Source organism: Puntigrus tetrazona, chromosome 23 (genome assembly GCF_018831695.1).
Source record: "Puntigrus tetrazona isolate hp1 chromosome 23, ASM1883169v1, whole genome shotgun sequence".
NCBI classification, from domain to species: Eukaryota; Metazoa; Chordata; class Actinopteri; order Cypriniformes; family Cyprinidae; genus Puntigrus; species Puntigrus tetrazona.
Window position 1 is genome coordinate 7,851,529 of NC_056721.1, and position 15,203 is coordinate 7,866,731.

The 15,203-nt window shown below is 39.2% G+C and overlaps 2 protein-coding genes across 2 annotated transcripts; both read right to left on the reverse strand.

Moving 5' to 3' along the window:
- Positions 1-2,775: 2,775 nt before the first annotated feature.
- Positions 2,776-9,826, reverse strand: LOC122328943 (kinesin-like protein KIF3B). The gene is given in 10 exon segments (XM_043225053.1): positions 2,776-2,956; positions 3,063-3,280; positions 3,451-3,556; positions 3,633-3,749; positions 5,066-5,184; positions 5,461-5,504; positions 5,507-5,583; positions 5,962-6,068; positions 6,531-8,045; positions 9,584-9,826. Coding segments are annotated over 9 exon segments (2,331 nt in total). The 5' UTR covers positions 7,965-8,045; positions 9,584-9,826; the 3' UTR covers positions 2,776-2,847.
- An 848-nt stretch (positions 9,827-10,674) lies between these two features.
- On the reverse strand, positions 10,675-14,859 carry LOC122328942 (GDP-fucose protein O-fucosyltransferase 1-like). The gene is made up of 7 exons (XM_043225052.1): positions 14,693-14,859; positions 14,429-14,550; positions 13,498-13,680; positions 13,131-13,243; positions 12,852-13,044; positions 11,564-11,806; positions 10,675-11,481 (listed from the first exon to the last, which is right to left on the reverse strand). Exons 1-7 carry the CDS (start codon positions 14,829-14,831, stop codon positions 11,179-11,181), a joined length of 1,296 nt encoding a protein of 431 aa, XP_043080987.1. The 5' UTR covers positions 14,832-14,859; the 3' UTR covers positions 10,675-11,178.
- Between the last annotated feature and the right edge of the window lie 344 nt (positions 14,860-15,203).

Genomic DNA, 15,203 nt, shown 5'->3' on the forward strand with positions numbered 1-15,203 from the left:
CTAATATGACTGCACCCCAAAGTCGGCCCTCCACTGTTGGAACTCTTTTCCTTGCCTCTACTGTGTTCTCCAAAATACTAAATAACGTCTGCATGTGTACTGCCGTAATGCACCCGCATTTTGTCAATATTGGAGTTTGTGGTGGTATGATGCATTTTATCATGTTAATTGACACCGTTGCGGTTGACGCTTGCATTGTAATTTTATTCCACACTCAGTATGAAGGCAGGCATCGCTTTCTGCACCCCACACTACAGAATCATTGTCATATTGCAAGGTTTACAAATTATATTGTAAAGGTTGTGTCAAAACGAAGAGAAAAAAAATAATTAAAAAGTCTATTTATTGGTAATCACCAAAAATTCAAGGTATATAAAGCACTTTGGTGTTTTTCACAAATTCAAATAGTTGCGTTCAAAATCTTTTGGCCCTACTCAGGAATACTTTAGAAAAACATTAGTTATTTTTTTAAACTCCTTCATACAATAAAAAGACCAAAATGTTAGTACCTTTCTATTTTTTTTTGACCAAAAATGTTGAAAATAATCTGCTTTTTATATAATCACACTACATCTGTACAGGAAGACTATTCTAAGCATACAATGATTGGATCTGGCAATTCTATGATCCCGGGCTCGATTTCTACACATTTCATCAGTCCAGGAGTCCATTTTCTTTAGTTCTCCTCGAGACCAATGCTTAGATAGCCCAAAAACAATCCAGGATATTATCATGAGAAAGTCTTTACTCTTCTGACGCATACAAGCATATCTACCAAGTTTTGCTTGAAACAATTGTGTGCTTGTCACAGAACCTTCAATAAAGTTTGAGTTTGCACACTGGACAACACAGTACTTCTGTTCATTTAAAGTGTATTGTGTATCTGCAGTATGTAATTGAAATTCCTTTTATTAAGTGGAAAAAATACATAATTTGAACACTGCTATTTACTATAAGCCGAGAATCCAGAATTAGTTTAACCGCTGGGACACTGCTAGTTTCATTATCCCGCCAGAATTGAAAGCTAATGCTTCAGATTACAAGATCATTACGCTACCGTAATATGGAATAGGACATGGTTCAGGTGACGCATTAAAAAGCCCTGGTTATTTTTATTACTCCATTGAAGTCATACCGCGATATGGTGAAAAACAGCTCTTACACCATTCAAATAGAGAATAATCATCCTTTTAATTAAAGATGGTTAAAACATTGAGGACATTTGCATTCTAAACTCAAATACAAATTCGAAAACATTTTAGTACAAAACAAAAACCTGTGTGAACAGTAAAATTATTTTCTCAGTGTAGGTATTCGCACTGGACTCATGCATCACATGGAAGAAGGTGAAAGTGGAGTATTAGACACGCTTGACGTCACGGTTTCATTTTGCCTATAATGCTTTGGATGTTCTCATGTCATGCTAAAACCTCAAAAATAACATAACGGCGACTAATGACTTATGCATTAATACAGCCAGGAGTGGCAGCGTGAACATTGATTAGATAATGCATACTCAAATGAAGAAATTCACACGATTTCAATGAGCAGCATCAGGATTTGCAGGACACGCTCTGACGATCCAAAAGCTGCGTGTTTATTATACTGACGATGGCGCATTTAAGCTCAACACAAGAGAACGCAGTGAATCACATGAAAATGATACTTAAATCTTATATGCAAAAATAAATTTGTACACAACTTTAAATAATACATATTCAAAAATAAACCATATAAATCTAAGCAAAGAAAATACGACTGTTAAAAACTATCTACAATTGCTTGAATATAAAACCGACTAGTATGGTAATAACTTAGCCTTTTTAAAATGTTACTTTAAGACTGCATTTATTATTTTGGATTTAAATACAACTGCAATGATGATGCAGATTTATTTACTAACATGTCTTAATATACATAACCGTATGCTATGACACAGGGTAAAAGAACCCTACAGTAGCAGCAGGCAATGGTATTACCTTCACTAGTTCAACAGAAATAAGACTTCCTCGTGTCAAACTCAGATCCCCGTGAACATCAAATACAAGCCTGCCCAACACGACAGACTTCTAGTGTAATTCAAAGCATTCATGAACCATCCACAGGGTTTTGGTGTGGATTTCTGGGTTCAACTGTCCAGCTATCAGGTCAAGGGACTCTCAGACCAAACTTCTGTATGTAAAGAGAATCTAAGGCACCTTGGAACCCTGATATTTTTAGTATGTAATGACCTTTAAACCCCTAATTCCTTTTCTTACTGGATACAGCGCTGACTGTGATGGCAACCCGGTCAAGTGCGTTTCTGGGCCCATCTCCCAGCCAAAGCGACTCAAAGAGTCTTCGAAAAAAGGCTTAGAGGTTGTTTTGGGTCTTAGCCAATGACGTAATGTGCTTACTCTCTTGTCAAACAACAATACAGTGCTTTAGTGGCCCAGACCAGCATAAATCTCATCTCCAGCTACTTTGTGAGAAATTTGTTAATCCTACAACTGGACACAGAAGAAAAAAACATTCCCACAATGACGTAACTACCACGTATGGTCAATTTCGAGACCATCTGCTGTCTCAATGACCTCACACACACACACACGTAACATTTTGCTTGAGTGCAAACTAAATCTGTGGAACTAAATCTTGCGTTGAGATTTAATTCTCACCAAATGTAACTTTTTTTTGCGCTATAAACCTTATGTTTACGTGATATCTAAAAACAAGTTAGTTTGAGGGCCAATTGGTGGGTTTGAATAAAACACCAAGATGTTCTACTGTCGTAAATCTGTCTAAAAATGACAACTTTAATGCCAAAGCCAGTCAGTTTACATGGAGCGGTGAAGGTTTTCATTATTTTCACTTTGGCACAAGGCCTCGGGACTGTGGGTAAAGAGGGGACCCTGAGCCGGACAAAGGGCTGTGAGCTGAAGTTGGAGTGCTCACCTTCTTGCCAGTTTTTGGGCGGCTGTGAGAAGATTGTGGGGGGAAAACGAAAAAGTATATTAAGGAAGGATAAACAAAGAAGTGAAAAAGAAACAAAAAGGGAAGAGGTCGGAGGGATCATTTCTCACCCTGACTTTGGTTTCTTGGAAAACCCAGCAGCTGAGGCACTGAGGCCTGGACTGGAGCCCAGGCTGGCACGAAGACCAGAGGCGTCCACCTGGATCTCATCTTCCTCCCTCAGAGCGTCCTCCAGAGCCGCAGCCACTTTAGGAGCGATCACCGGCCCCTCGTAGTCTTTTGTGGTCCGAGTGGGAAGGTCCAACTCCAGCAGCAAGATATTCTCAGCCTGGAAAACGGTCAGGGAGAATATAAAAAGATAAATGCAAAGAAGCAAGGACGAGACGTGCGTTTCATTCTCCTGAGCTCATCCGTGTCACTGTGGAGAGTGAGGGAGCGTTGTAACCGAAGCCTTTGTGTGGTGCCATGGGGGGGATTACGGGAACAGTGTCAGCATACCTTGTATCTGACATCAGGCCGCATCAACATGGCCATACGGGCGTGCTGACTCAGAGGCCGTCTGTAGCCCACTGCAGAAACAGGCCTTTTCATCATCTGCTGATCACTGACAAAAAGAAAGAGAAAGAAGATTTTAATTGCCATAAACTTCAGATTCAATTTTCCAAAATAAGTCTTCGTACTTTTGAATGCGAGTGATGGGGGTCATCTTCCAAAGGTCATCTTCTTCATCAAAAGTGGCTCTCGTGACGATCTTGTTCTTCTCCTCCGTTGGGATGAAGTTCTCTATGATCAGATGTCTGGTAGGTACAACACAAATGTTCACATATTTTTTTTTATCTACCATTTTAATGATGCCATTACTACCTTTCTGAGTCTTGAGCGTGGTAGTTGTGAAAGCTCTTGGATTTATGTAGTTTTAGAGTTTTTGGAGTGAACGCTCTGTTTAAAATGCAATTCATATATAGAGCAAGCTCTTCTGTGCTATGCTTTTAATTTCTTAATTTTTCTTTTGGCAGCATCAAATCCAAAGTGTATAAATTCCAGAATGATACAGCTTGTCCTCATAATGAAGGAAAAAAACTTCCAGTTAAAGAAGTTATTAAAAACCCTTGCCATTATTATTGTTATTATTATTATTATTATTATGAAAATTGGTGAAGCCATTTTATTATACTAATATGGCCATATGGAACATCATAGGAAAAAAACTCTGAAGACTCTCTTTTTAAGTACTTCATGTTTTCTTTTGAAACATGTAAATAATAAGTTAAATTTAGATGTATTCATTAACATGTACTGAATGGAAAATACGTTATTATTACTACTCAGTGGTTACACCACATGACAAGTCGTTAAATATCAACTTATTTTAAAAGAAGTAAAACAAAACCTTACTTAAACCAACATACTAAAATAAAATTTTTAATGAAATCCAAATGCCTGTGATTTTGCTATTTTCTTGAAAGCTAAACATATTTCCCATTAACAAAAAACCTATTCTGGTTACTGCACTCAAAAGCAGCCTGTCAGATAAATCTTCCCCTAATGGACACTCTACCCCATAGATCACTTAGTACACTAGTGTCTGTGTGTGTGTGTGTGTGTGTGTGTGTGTTAGTGTGTGTGTGTTAAACTAGTATCCATAATTCAGAGTCCAGATTTCCAAGCAGTCAGTCCAACACAACTTAGGACAGAATGCTTTAAGAGGTACTTAAAAAATAAAATAAAAATCATCCTCCGCACTAAACCAAACACTGACCACAGCATCCATATATGACAAAACATGCTGATTTTATAATGCCAATGTAGAAATAATGGGTACTATCCAGCTGGTAGAGAAAGACATGCGTGTCAATATCAATTTGATTCTGGATTCTCTTTTGATTCAAAAGTAATTCAGAGTGATTCAACTCTATTTAATTAACAGCAACATGAATCTAAATGTTTTAAAATGCATTAAAAAAATAGTAATAGTAAAAAAAAAATAGCGGTGGCATATTAATCAGCAGACATCAGATTCATCTGTATTTACGTATCAATCATTGATACTACATATATCTATTTTTACCCAAGTTTGTTATAATGCTTTGATGCCTTCTAGTAACAGACATACTTAAGTTTGAGTTCTCTGGTCAACTCATTCTGCGTCTGCTCCAGCTCCTGCCTGTATTTGACGTGTTCGTCCTGGGCGTCCTGAATCTCCGCCTTCACAGACTGCAGCTTGGAAAAGAGCTACACGAAAGAGATCGAAACAAAACCAGACGGGACGTTCAAAAAAGATGAGGCTCTTCGTAGGAATAGGTAAAGCATTCGCTCTATACACTCAAGCAAAAGGAGGTCAAATTCAGCCATGTGCAGATGATTCTCAACAAGGAGGAAGAAGATCTGCCATGAGAGCTGTCCTACTACTAATGACTCCAGAGAATACATCTAGACTCTAAAAATACATCTGACCACACACAGCCTTCCTAAACTCTACTAGACGCATCTATTTAGACAGACAGATACCTTTTTCAGTTTCTTGGTCTTAATGTCAACTTCCTGCTGCAGGGGCTGTACGTCTCTTTGAGCTCCAGCGTCTCTTCGTCACGACACTCCATCTCCTGCTGCATCTCCTTTCCGCCTTTTCTGCTCAGACACACATTATGAATGTTTTAAACATATTTGCATCTCACAAGCGTAACTAATAATGTTTATAATATCCTCTGATTGAGAAATGTATGTGCATATTTCTGTCCAATCGCTGTCTAGACGCAATTCAATACAATGCAAAAAGTGCATTAGAATTTATGCGTAAGCTGGATAAATACAAATCCAACTAAGGACTGCTGAGTGGAAAACAAAAACAAATAAATGCGTTAATCAGCATTTTTTTTCTCCATTTGAAATCCACATTCCCAAAATAGCCACATAAACTATAAGGAGGCTCAAATAACCCGTCTCCTTCAAACAACCTTGAGAGCTGAAACACAGCCACGCTCAGTTTCTCTACAGTGTGTTATTGGAAACTGTACCTGTTCGGCTATCTCCTGCCTCTTCAGCTCCAGAATCCTCTGCTGCTCATTGGTGTGGTCGACAATGTTCTTTCCTCCCACCAGCAGCTTGCTTTCCATGGCCTGAAAGTGACAAACTGGATATGTAGTTATCCTGATAACACAGTATTAGCCAAGCTAAGAGAAGGATTGTTAAGAGTATTCGTTTCTGAAACTAATATCTAATTTTCAATGTATTTTTGTTACATCTGTGAGTCTGCAGTGTACATCAAACATGAGGAGATAAAACGAATGAGTAATGAAATGAGCACAAACATGTTTTCCTATTGTGCAAAAACAACATACAGTGCAATCAGTGTAGTCTAATAGAAAACAAATGACTCTTACAAGCTGGTTCTTTTTTAACTCACAGACAGCTTGAAATATTTCTTTTTTTGAGAAGTATTTGAGTCTATTTTGTACAAATACTTTTTCTTTTGTTAGCATGACTAGCATTTTATTGACAAAAAAAAAAAAAAAAAAATCCTACTAACCCCAACCTTCTGAACAATTGTTTATTTTACCCTAAGATCTGTGCTTTCTAACCTTAACTTTGGCCGCCAGCATCTCTGACGCCTCCTTCTCTTTGCAAAGATCGTCCATCTTCCTCTCTTTCTCTTTCAGCAGCCGCTGTTTGTCCTCGGCCACCAGGCTGTGGTCCTCCATGATGGCCTTCCTCTCCTTCTCCAGCTTCTCTTGTTGTTCCCGCCAATAATCTGTGATGTTCTTATCTGCACTCATTCCATCCTCTTCGTCCTCTTCATCGTCGTCATCCTCCTCCTCATCATCCTCTCCATCTTCTAACTCCTCCCCTCCTTCTCCAACCCTCCTTCTCCTCCTTTTCCTCCTCTTCCTGCCAGACCTCTTCTCCAACTGTTCTTTCAAGCGGGCAATCTCCTCCTGAAACTCCCGAAGCAGGGCATCCTTGGGGTCTTCGTTGACGCGGGGTTTGTTCTTGATGTTTTTGGCGCGATTTGCATAGCGTAGCGTGGTCAGCGTCTCCTCCAAATTGTAGGAAGCAGGTCCGATGTTGGCAACCATCACCGTACGGGCATTTCCGCCCAAGGAATCCTGAAGCAGTCTTGTAAGTTTAGAGTCACGGTATGGGATGTGGGTGCTTCTCCCATCCACCAGCGCTGAGATGACGTTGCCCAAAGCTGACAAAGAGAGATTGATTTTGGTGGCTTCTTTCAAGCGCTCGCCCTGAGCACCAGTTTTGGTCTGCCTTTCACTTCCCGCCAGGTCAACAAGGTTGAGTTTCCCAACCCGAATGTGGTTCTCCCCATCCGGACCCAACTCACTGCATTCGATGGTGATGACGAAGATGGCATGAGAGCGAGAGCTGTGCTCGTTCATGTTAGTTGCGCCAACCGAGCGGTTCTGGTTCCCCACGTTCATCACATGCTCAATCTCACGAACACTTTTAGTGACGAATGAAGAGAGGTCTTTAACGTAGACACCCGTATCCGGTCTCTCTTTGAGCTCCAGCCGACGCGATTGGTCTTTCGATAAAAGGTCCCTGATCTCTTCTTGATAAATCTCCAAGTAGGAAGCCCTCACCAAGTATTGCTGGTTCTGAGAGCGGGAGATGTGTGTGAAAATGTGTTCGAAGGAGTTCGGGATGACGCCCCTCCTGTCAGGGTCGTTTCGCACCCCTTCCATCGTGTAAGTCTTTCCGGTGCCCGTCTGGCCGTATGCAAAGATGGTCCCATTGAAGCCAAAGAGTACAGAGTCCACTAGCGGTCGGAAAGTCTCATCGTAGAGCTCCATCTGCTTCGAATTCCAGTCGTAGACTGAATCAAAGGTGAACACTTTCGGGTGCTCATGGGAAGACGCTCCTCGAGAGTTGCGCACAGCCACTTGCCCAAACTTCACATCCACCGAAACCACCCTCTCGAAGTTGGCGGCTCGCTCCTTCTCATTCATGGGGCGGCAACGCACCACTACCTTAACGGATTCAGAGCTCTTGCTTTTAGACATTTTGATGGCTCTGGGGTATCTGCTGGCCTCTCCTAATGAGATTGTAGTTTATTTCACAGTGTTGGTGCTGCCAGCATCAGCCTGCAAAATGTGATGCAATTCGGTGAAATGACACAAGCAAGACAAAAACTTATGTTATGGTTAAACACAGAAAATATTTATCTAGATTTATCTTGCCAACCAAATTTGTGGTAACCTCATTCATAAAAACAATAAATATGTATTTGGTATGCAGTAATATAGAGTAAGCAAATTTCAAGCACATTTACATCAAATAACTAAGTGTAAATTAAGCAAATAGAAATTATTAAAATGTTATTTATTATTTTTATGAATTATTTCCTAACTATGGACCCAAGTCATAATTATGAGAAGTTGCCTTGCACCATAATTATGACTTAGTATCTCATAATTTTGTCTCTTTATCTCACACCATCATACTATGTTTCATAGTTATATGAAATAATTAATTTTAAAAAAATCATAAAAATCCAAAGTCATAATTATGACATACTAGGACACAATAATTATCCAATTAAAACATTTATTTGACAGAAAACAGCACATAATTCTCAAAATTTTGACTTATGCCATAATTGTGACTTAGTATCATAATTACATAGTTCTGTCTCTTTATCTCACACAGTCATACTGTATTGATGGAACACCAAAACAGCTAAACGTATTATTCATACCCAAGAATAAAATAAATTGCAATATGTTTTCCTTTACGTTTTTTTTTTTATTATTAAAATGAAAAAGCTAAATGAAAGTGGCATGCTTTAAGTGGTTTCTAAAACATACCACATCCTACATTTACAAGTAGGTACACAAATGCAGTTCCTTAATTCTAATCTTTTTGCTTTACATTTCAGACGTTACTATATTTGTATTTCAATGGGCTAATTTATATTTTGCATTGGCAGTATTCTCCTGTTTTCGTGTTCGATTCCCTTTTGCTTTGAACTGCATAAACCTGTATGAAAAAGCGTTAGCGTCTAAGAATAAACACTGGCTTGCTTGCTTGCTACAGACGTTGACAAGTTCAGACACGTAGAGTCGTTTATACCGCTCCTAAATAATCATTTTCATAAAGCAAAACCGTATTCGGTATCATTGCATTGGTCGAAGAACGTAACTTACGTCTGAAGTAGCTCGCGCTATTCCTAAATGATCATTTTTCAAAGACCGACCGTTTCATAATAATAACAACAATTTACAAGATAAAACGCAATCTATTAACGACTGCATTAGCCGAAGCGGCGAAGCTAATTCACGTCAGCCCATCCGAAATCATCTCAATCATCCCTGTGAATCTGGTTTGATTGGGTCAATCTCAGTCTCGGTTGTCAAGTAACGTAGCGAGAGATAACGGAGATAAACACACCGAAGAGACGAATGCTAATTTTCCGTTTTGCCGAAAACGCCGTCGTCTCAACAGCGATCGTGCCGTTTTGAGTTCGATAAAGCACTGTTGCTAACATTAGCCCGTCGAGGTGTATAAACGGATCTGTGAGGATGCAGAGACTCAAAACAAGCGGCCTGGCAACGGCAAACAAACCGTGTCATTATTAATAGAGCACACGCCGAAACAGAAACACGTACAAAATGTCCCTCACCTCACCTCACCTCTCCCCTCCCGGGCTATTTAACCTGTAAATTACGCCGAAGATCGCCGTCGCCTTCATATCCAGCCGAAGCCCATGGCTCTCAGACCCGTACGCGTTGATGTACAGAAGATCAGCCGTCTCTGTCCTCACGAGCTCCGTCAGCCATGTCTGTCCCGTCGGTCCCTGAGAGGAGAGAGAGGAGAGAGAGGAGAGCTGGGATCCCCCTGCAGGCCGGGATCCAGGCGCGAGGGACATCGTTTAAAGCCTACAGATCTGGATGTGGTTTGTGTGCTTTCTTATTATTACAACGTACCGCTAATAAGAACAATGTGGAATGACTTTTATTAATCGAACAATAAAAATGCAAAGAATACTTTCAAACTAACAAATGCACAAAAACGCAGTTGTTCCCCTTACAAAAAAAAAAAAAAATTTATTTAGAAAAAAAATAATACTTTAACTTAAGCAGGATGCTTTAAAAGTAATAGTAAGGGCTTTTTTTTTTTTTTTTTAACTGATTTTTAAAGCATATTAAAAGACGTTTTTATGTGAAGACTGCAGTATCAATGCTGTAAATTCATCTTTGCCACAGGAATAGATTACATTTTAACTAAATTAACACATAGAATATAATTAGTTATTTTATACTGTAGTTCACAATATTGCTGTATTTATTTATTTTTTTAAATAGCCTGGATAAGCATGTCTTTCAAATACATTTTATTTTTTATGATGGATTTGTTACTTCATCTTTATATGTGTGTGTGTGTGTGTGTGTGTGTGTGTATATATATATATATGTATATATGTATATATGTATATGTGTATATATGTATATGTGTGTATATATATGTATGTGTATATATATATATATATATACATATATATATATATACATATACACACACAAATATAATGTATGAATGTTTATTTAACAGGGACAGTGCACATTGATCAAGTCACTGTTAATAAGTTAGGCTAATTTTTAATTTTCATCATTTGATTGTAAATGTATACGTACTCCTTTGTTTTACATTTTAAAACATAGCCTTTTAAAATAGATCATAAAACTAAAGAACATATAACGTAATACACAAAAATACTGCTTGTTATATTTTTATTTGTAAACTAACTTGAGGAATGTCATTTAAAGTTGTACAAAATTAATAATAAGTACATCTTAAAACATTTATAAAACGTTTCTGCAGTTTGGTTTCGCACTGACTTTCAAAAACAATGTCACCATGCATTACTAAGACATTAGAAAGCCTGTGACACACATTCTTTAAATAGTGACACACATGTTCATTTTCAGCATTCATTAGAGCACTGCACATCTGGATGCCTCTGGAGGTCTTAAATGGCCTGCAGTTATAAAGAGCGGAAAAAAACATTTCCAACCATTAACGCTCGACCCGTCTCCAGTATAATAACTCTGCCCTCACAGGGGGCGGTTTTTACATCCTCAAATAATGCAAACGTTCCAGTACAAAAATACCAATGATATCACGGTTGCTCACAGTAAATGTAGTAGTGCATCGTGGGAGAAATGCAGCATCCAGAGAAACTATCAAGGTACTAAATCTTGCTCTCCCTTCATTTGATTACGTGAACCCTATCCAAACGTTCTTGTCCAAAATCTGCCCAGACACCTGAAACATGCAAAACCTCAACCACCCTTCAGTTACAAAAAACGTAACATCTTCATTTTTATCAGAGCTCCTCCTTTCCTTTCCTTTTCCCAGGTAGTCCATCCCAAAGAACGACGAGGGTCTCCCGCGAACGTCTCTCTCCCTTTTAACGAAGGCCGAGAAAGACGAAACGCAGTTGCCGATGAAGTGATCGGCCTGACCGAGGACATACAGGTCGATCTGAGCGGTGTCCGGCTGCAAGCTCACCACCTTCACCTGCACAAAGTGGGTCATCAGCTTTATCTACTCGTCACTACATCGAGTTCCCAGATGTGGGATGTTCCGTGGTAACCCTCACCTTGCCCCTGAAGAGTCTCTGAATCTCTGCGGCGTGTGATTCGGAGTCGGTGGCGATGTAAACGGACTGAGCGTTGGTGATCTTCACCCAGAGCTTGACGGCGCGGCGGATCTCAGGCAGGTCTGGTAAACACATGTCCATGGTCAGCGGCAGGGCGGTCTGGCGCTCGTATCCCACACACTGCGGAGATGCCATGAAGTGAGGACCGGTTTCACCCGACTTCAGAAGCTTGCAGGCATTTTGCTGTGTGGAATAGTAAGAATAAATAAATAGATTAGGTGCATCATCCAGTTTAGACATGCAATTTGGTACTTGGTCCTCCAATGAAACTGTCCACAATAACTCTTGATAGAACTTTGGAGCACGAACGTTAAGAGACCGCATTTTTATATAAATACACACAAATGCATGCATATATTTAGGAAAAATAAATACGTTTTATGTATGCACATGTCAATTTTTTTTAAAATATATGCTGTATGTGTGTGTATTTATATGGACATAATAAACATACACAATACTCACATATTGTGTAAATACAAACATTTGAATGCAACATAGTTTGACAGCAATAATATATACGTGTGTGTGTGTGTGTGTGAGACCCTGGACCAAAATAAACTGTCAATGTTTCCTTTATGCCAAAAATCTAATATATTAAGATAATGTTCCATGAAAATATTTAGTAAATTTACTAATGTTGATAAATTTAAAAAAAAAACTGTTTGATTAGAAGTATGCTATGCTAAAAACTTAGTTTGAAAAATGTTCTCAATATGCATTTTTTTTTTGCATCCTCAGATTCCATGTCTTCTAATAGTTGTGTCCCAGCCAAATATTGCTTTATCCTAACAATTTAAAGCTTATTTATTCATCTTTCCAGTTATATATAAATCTCAAACTCAAAGAAAATTGACCCTCATGACTGATTTTGAGGTCCAGGGTCACATATATTCTATTTAAAAATAAGCGTATGATTTTTTTTAGCATATATTTTTGGCTCACCAAACGTCCAATCGTTTAAAAATCACGCGAAATATATAAAACCTCCGCTTTGATGTGTCTTCAAATTTCATTTACTTATTAATTTTCAGCTTTCAAAATTCAAGACAACAGAATTTATTTGAAATAAATCTTCTGTAACATTTAAATCGTTCAACTTAATGCATTAATGAATTCTTACTGACGTATTACTTAATTCAAAAATAAACCCTAATCTCCATGGTAAGATTTAGTAAGTGCGCTTCAGATAAAAACACATCTGAACCTGAATTATGAGGACACTCACCCAGTCCGAGCCGATTCTCAGATGAATTCCCACGTAGGGTCTGTTTAGCAGGCTTCTGATGTGGTCTTCTCCTTCCTGTACCATTTTTTCAGACCACACCACATACTCCTGCAGTCCGATGTGCTCCTCTAGAATGGGGAACTGCGCGGGGGCTCCTGGAAGAGCGAGAACTGGATGCTCTTTCGGAGGAAACCTCAAGAAAAAGAGGAACAGAGGTCTGAGAGCGAGACGTCTGAGCGCGACGGCTTATATTTACGTGAGCGTTTCAGCCAGACGTACCTTTTTATCCAGTGAGGCTGATAGTACGAGCTGAACGACAGTCCTCCGAAGAGAACGGAGCCATCAAAGTCGACTCCGATATGGTCCCAAAAGGGGCCGAAAGGATTTCCGTCCTTCATCAGAAAATACAGGTTACACGACAAGCGTTGTGTATATTGTGTGTATATATATATGCTTGCTGCTTTCGTGAAAATAAAACAAAATGCAGATCTGCTGGAAGTCCAATAGATGGCAGCGTTTCCAAAACGTGCGACCGAGAAAAAAAAAAAAATGTTGGATGTGTAGCTTTTTAGAGAATTTCGGGTTACGGAGGTCTGGCCAAAAGACAGAAATCAAGCACACCTTGAAGAACGAACGGCCGTATTACCTTCATGGGACAGCTCTTTTTGTCTACGCTCCTCTGAGCTGCAGATTCGAAGCAGTAGGCCACTCTCTGACCCGGGGGCCAGTGCTTAGGAGCCAAGTGCTCCATGAAGTCCTCCAGACTCACCACACGGTGGTACTGCTTCACTGGCTCCAATTGGAAATACTCACTGTAGGGAACATGCACCTGTTACAGAGAAACACAGAGTCACGCTACACCTGGTCAGTTTATTGTACTTCCTCCTACTGATCCACAGCCACTGCGTTTCACTCGCGTCTAATGACCAACACGAACCGACCAATGACCGGTCTAAACCAGCGCTGCTACTGGAACTAAATTAAACTAGCGTAAAATTAAAGGGAAAAAAAAAAAAATGAAATAAGAAAAATGCATCGCAGCTAACTTAAATTTAAAGTGTGTGGACGTAACAAAAATACTAAAACAAATAAAAATGAAAATAAAATCCTAATGTTTGTAATATAAAATAAACATTTTCATAATAGAAAAGATAATACAAAATAATATAATAAAGTAACACTGGTTAGGACCGGCTAATGACCACATTTTCCCAGTGTTGTTTTTCTTAACTATTACAAATCATTTTTGACAAGGGTTAGGGTTAGTTATATAATATATGATGGAAAACTTGGATAAATCAAATAAAAATGAGAAATTCAGCATTTTTAACAAACTGAAATGAAAATATTATTTATTTAAAAAAATGTAATAATAAAAGTAATGCAAATATTACATTTTAAACTAAAATGAAAGCAAAATGAAACGATTAGTTATTAATAGAGTCTGTAATAGTGTATAAACACCAAAACGACTCTGGTTTGGACCAGCAATAAAGCAGGCAGCTACCGGCTTTCAAAACCCTAGGCTGTGTTTCCTAGATTTCCTGTGAGTGAGTGACAGACAGTGTTGTGTTTACATTTTGAAAAGGCGGGGAATGATGCCGGTAAACAATCCACGGCGGAACCGCGAGCGTTCGGTTCAGCATTTTAGCAAAAGCCAGCGATCCGAGGAAATGATCCACTTGGTTTCCGAACCGACCTAAAGAAGAACATATAGGAGAAACGTGTTTATCACCCCGGGCGCGTTTGAACTGTACGGTCCCGGCTTTGGGTCTAGCCGCTTCAGACGGTGTGTGGATGAACTAATGAATAAAGGTCTCGGGAGCGCCGCGCTCTCATACCCATGCACGGACAGTACAGGATGTATCCGTTTTCATCCCACGCCACGTCCGCCGCGTCGGTAAACGCGTGCAAAGACAGGAACGTTACATGCAAATAAGTTACCACGAAAAGTTTCAGACGCTTTAGTCTGGCCGCCATCGCTGATCATTCGCTATCCCACAATGCACCGCGAAGAGAAGGTTAACCCCTCACATCCCGGTGCGTTTTGGCTATGATGATCATTTCTTTACTTACCCACTTCCTTCCTGATCTTACACGACTGACTCTCCAGGCTGTAAATAGATGCATGCAAAATTTATTCGTTTTTATTTTATTTATTTTTTGAGCAAAACTATATTTTGCTTACGTTGCTTAACGTCGCTTAAAGTTAAATCATTAAATCTCAGGTCAAATGTGATGAATTTCAAACCTTTATGCTAAACATTGGGTGACCGGGGAGAAGTTGTAACACCGTTTAGCATTGCCTCGCATTGAACTGAAAACTTTTTCTTGTTGTCTGTTTACATTTTT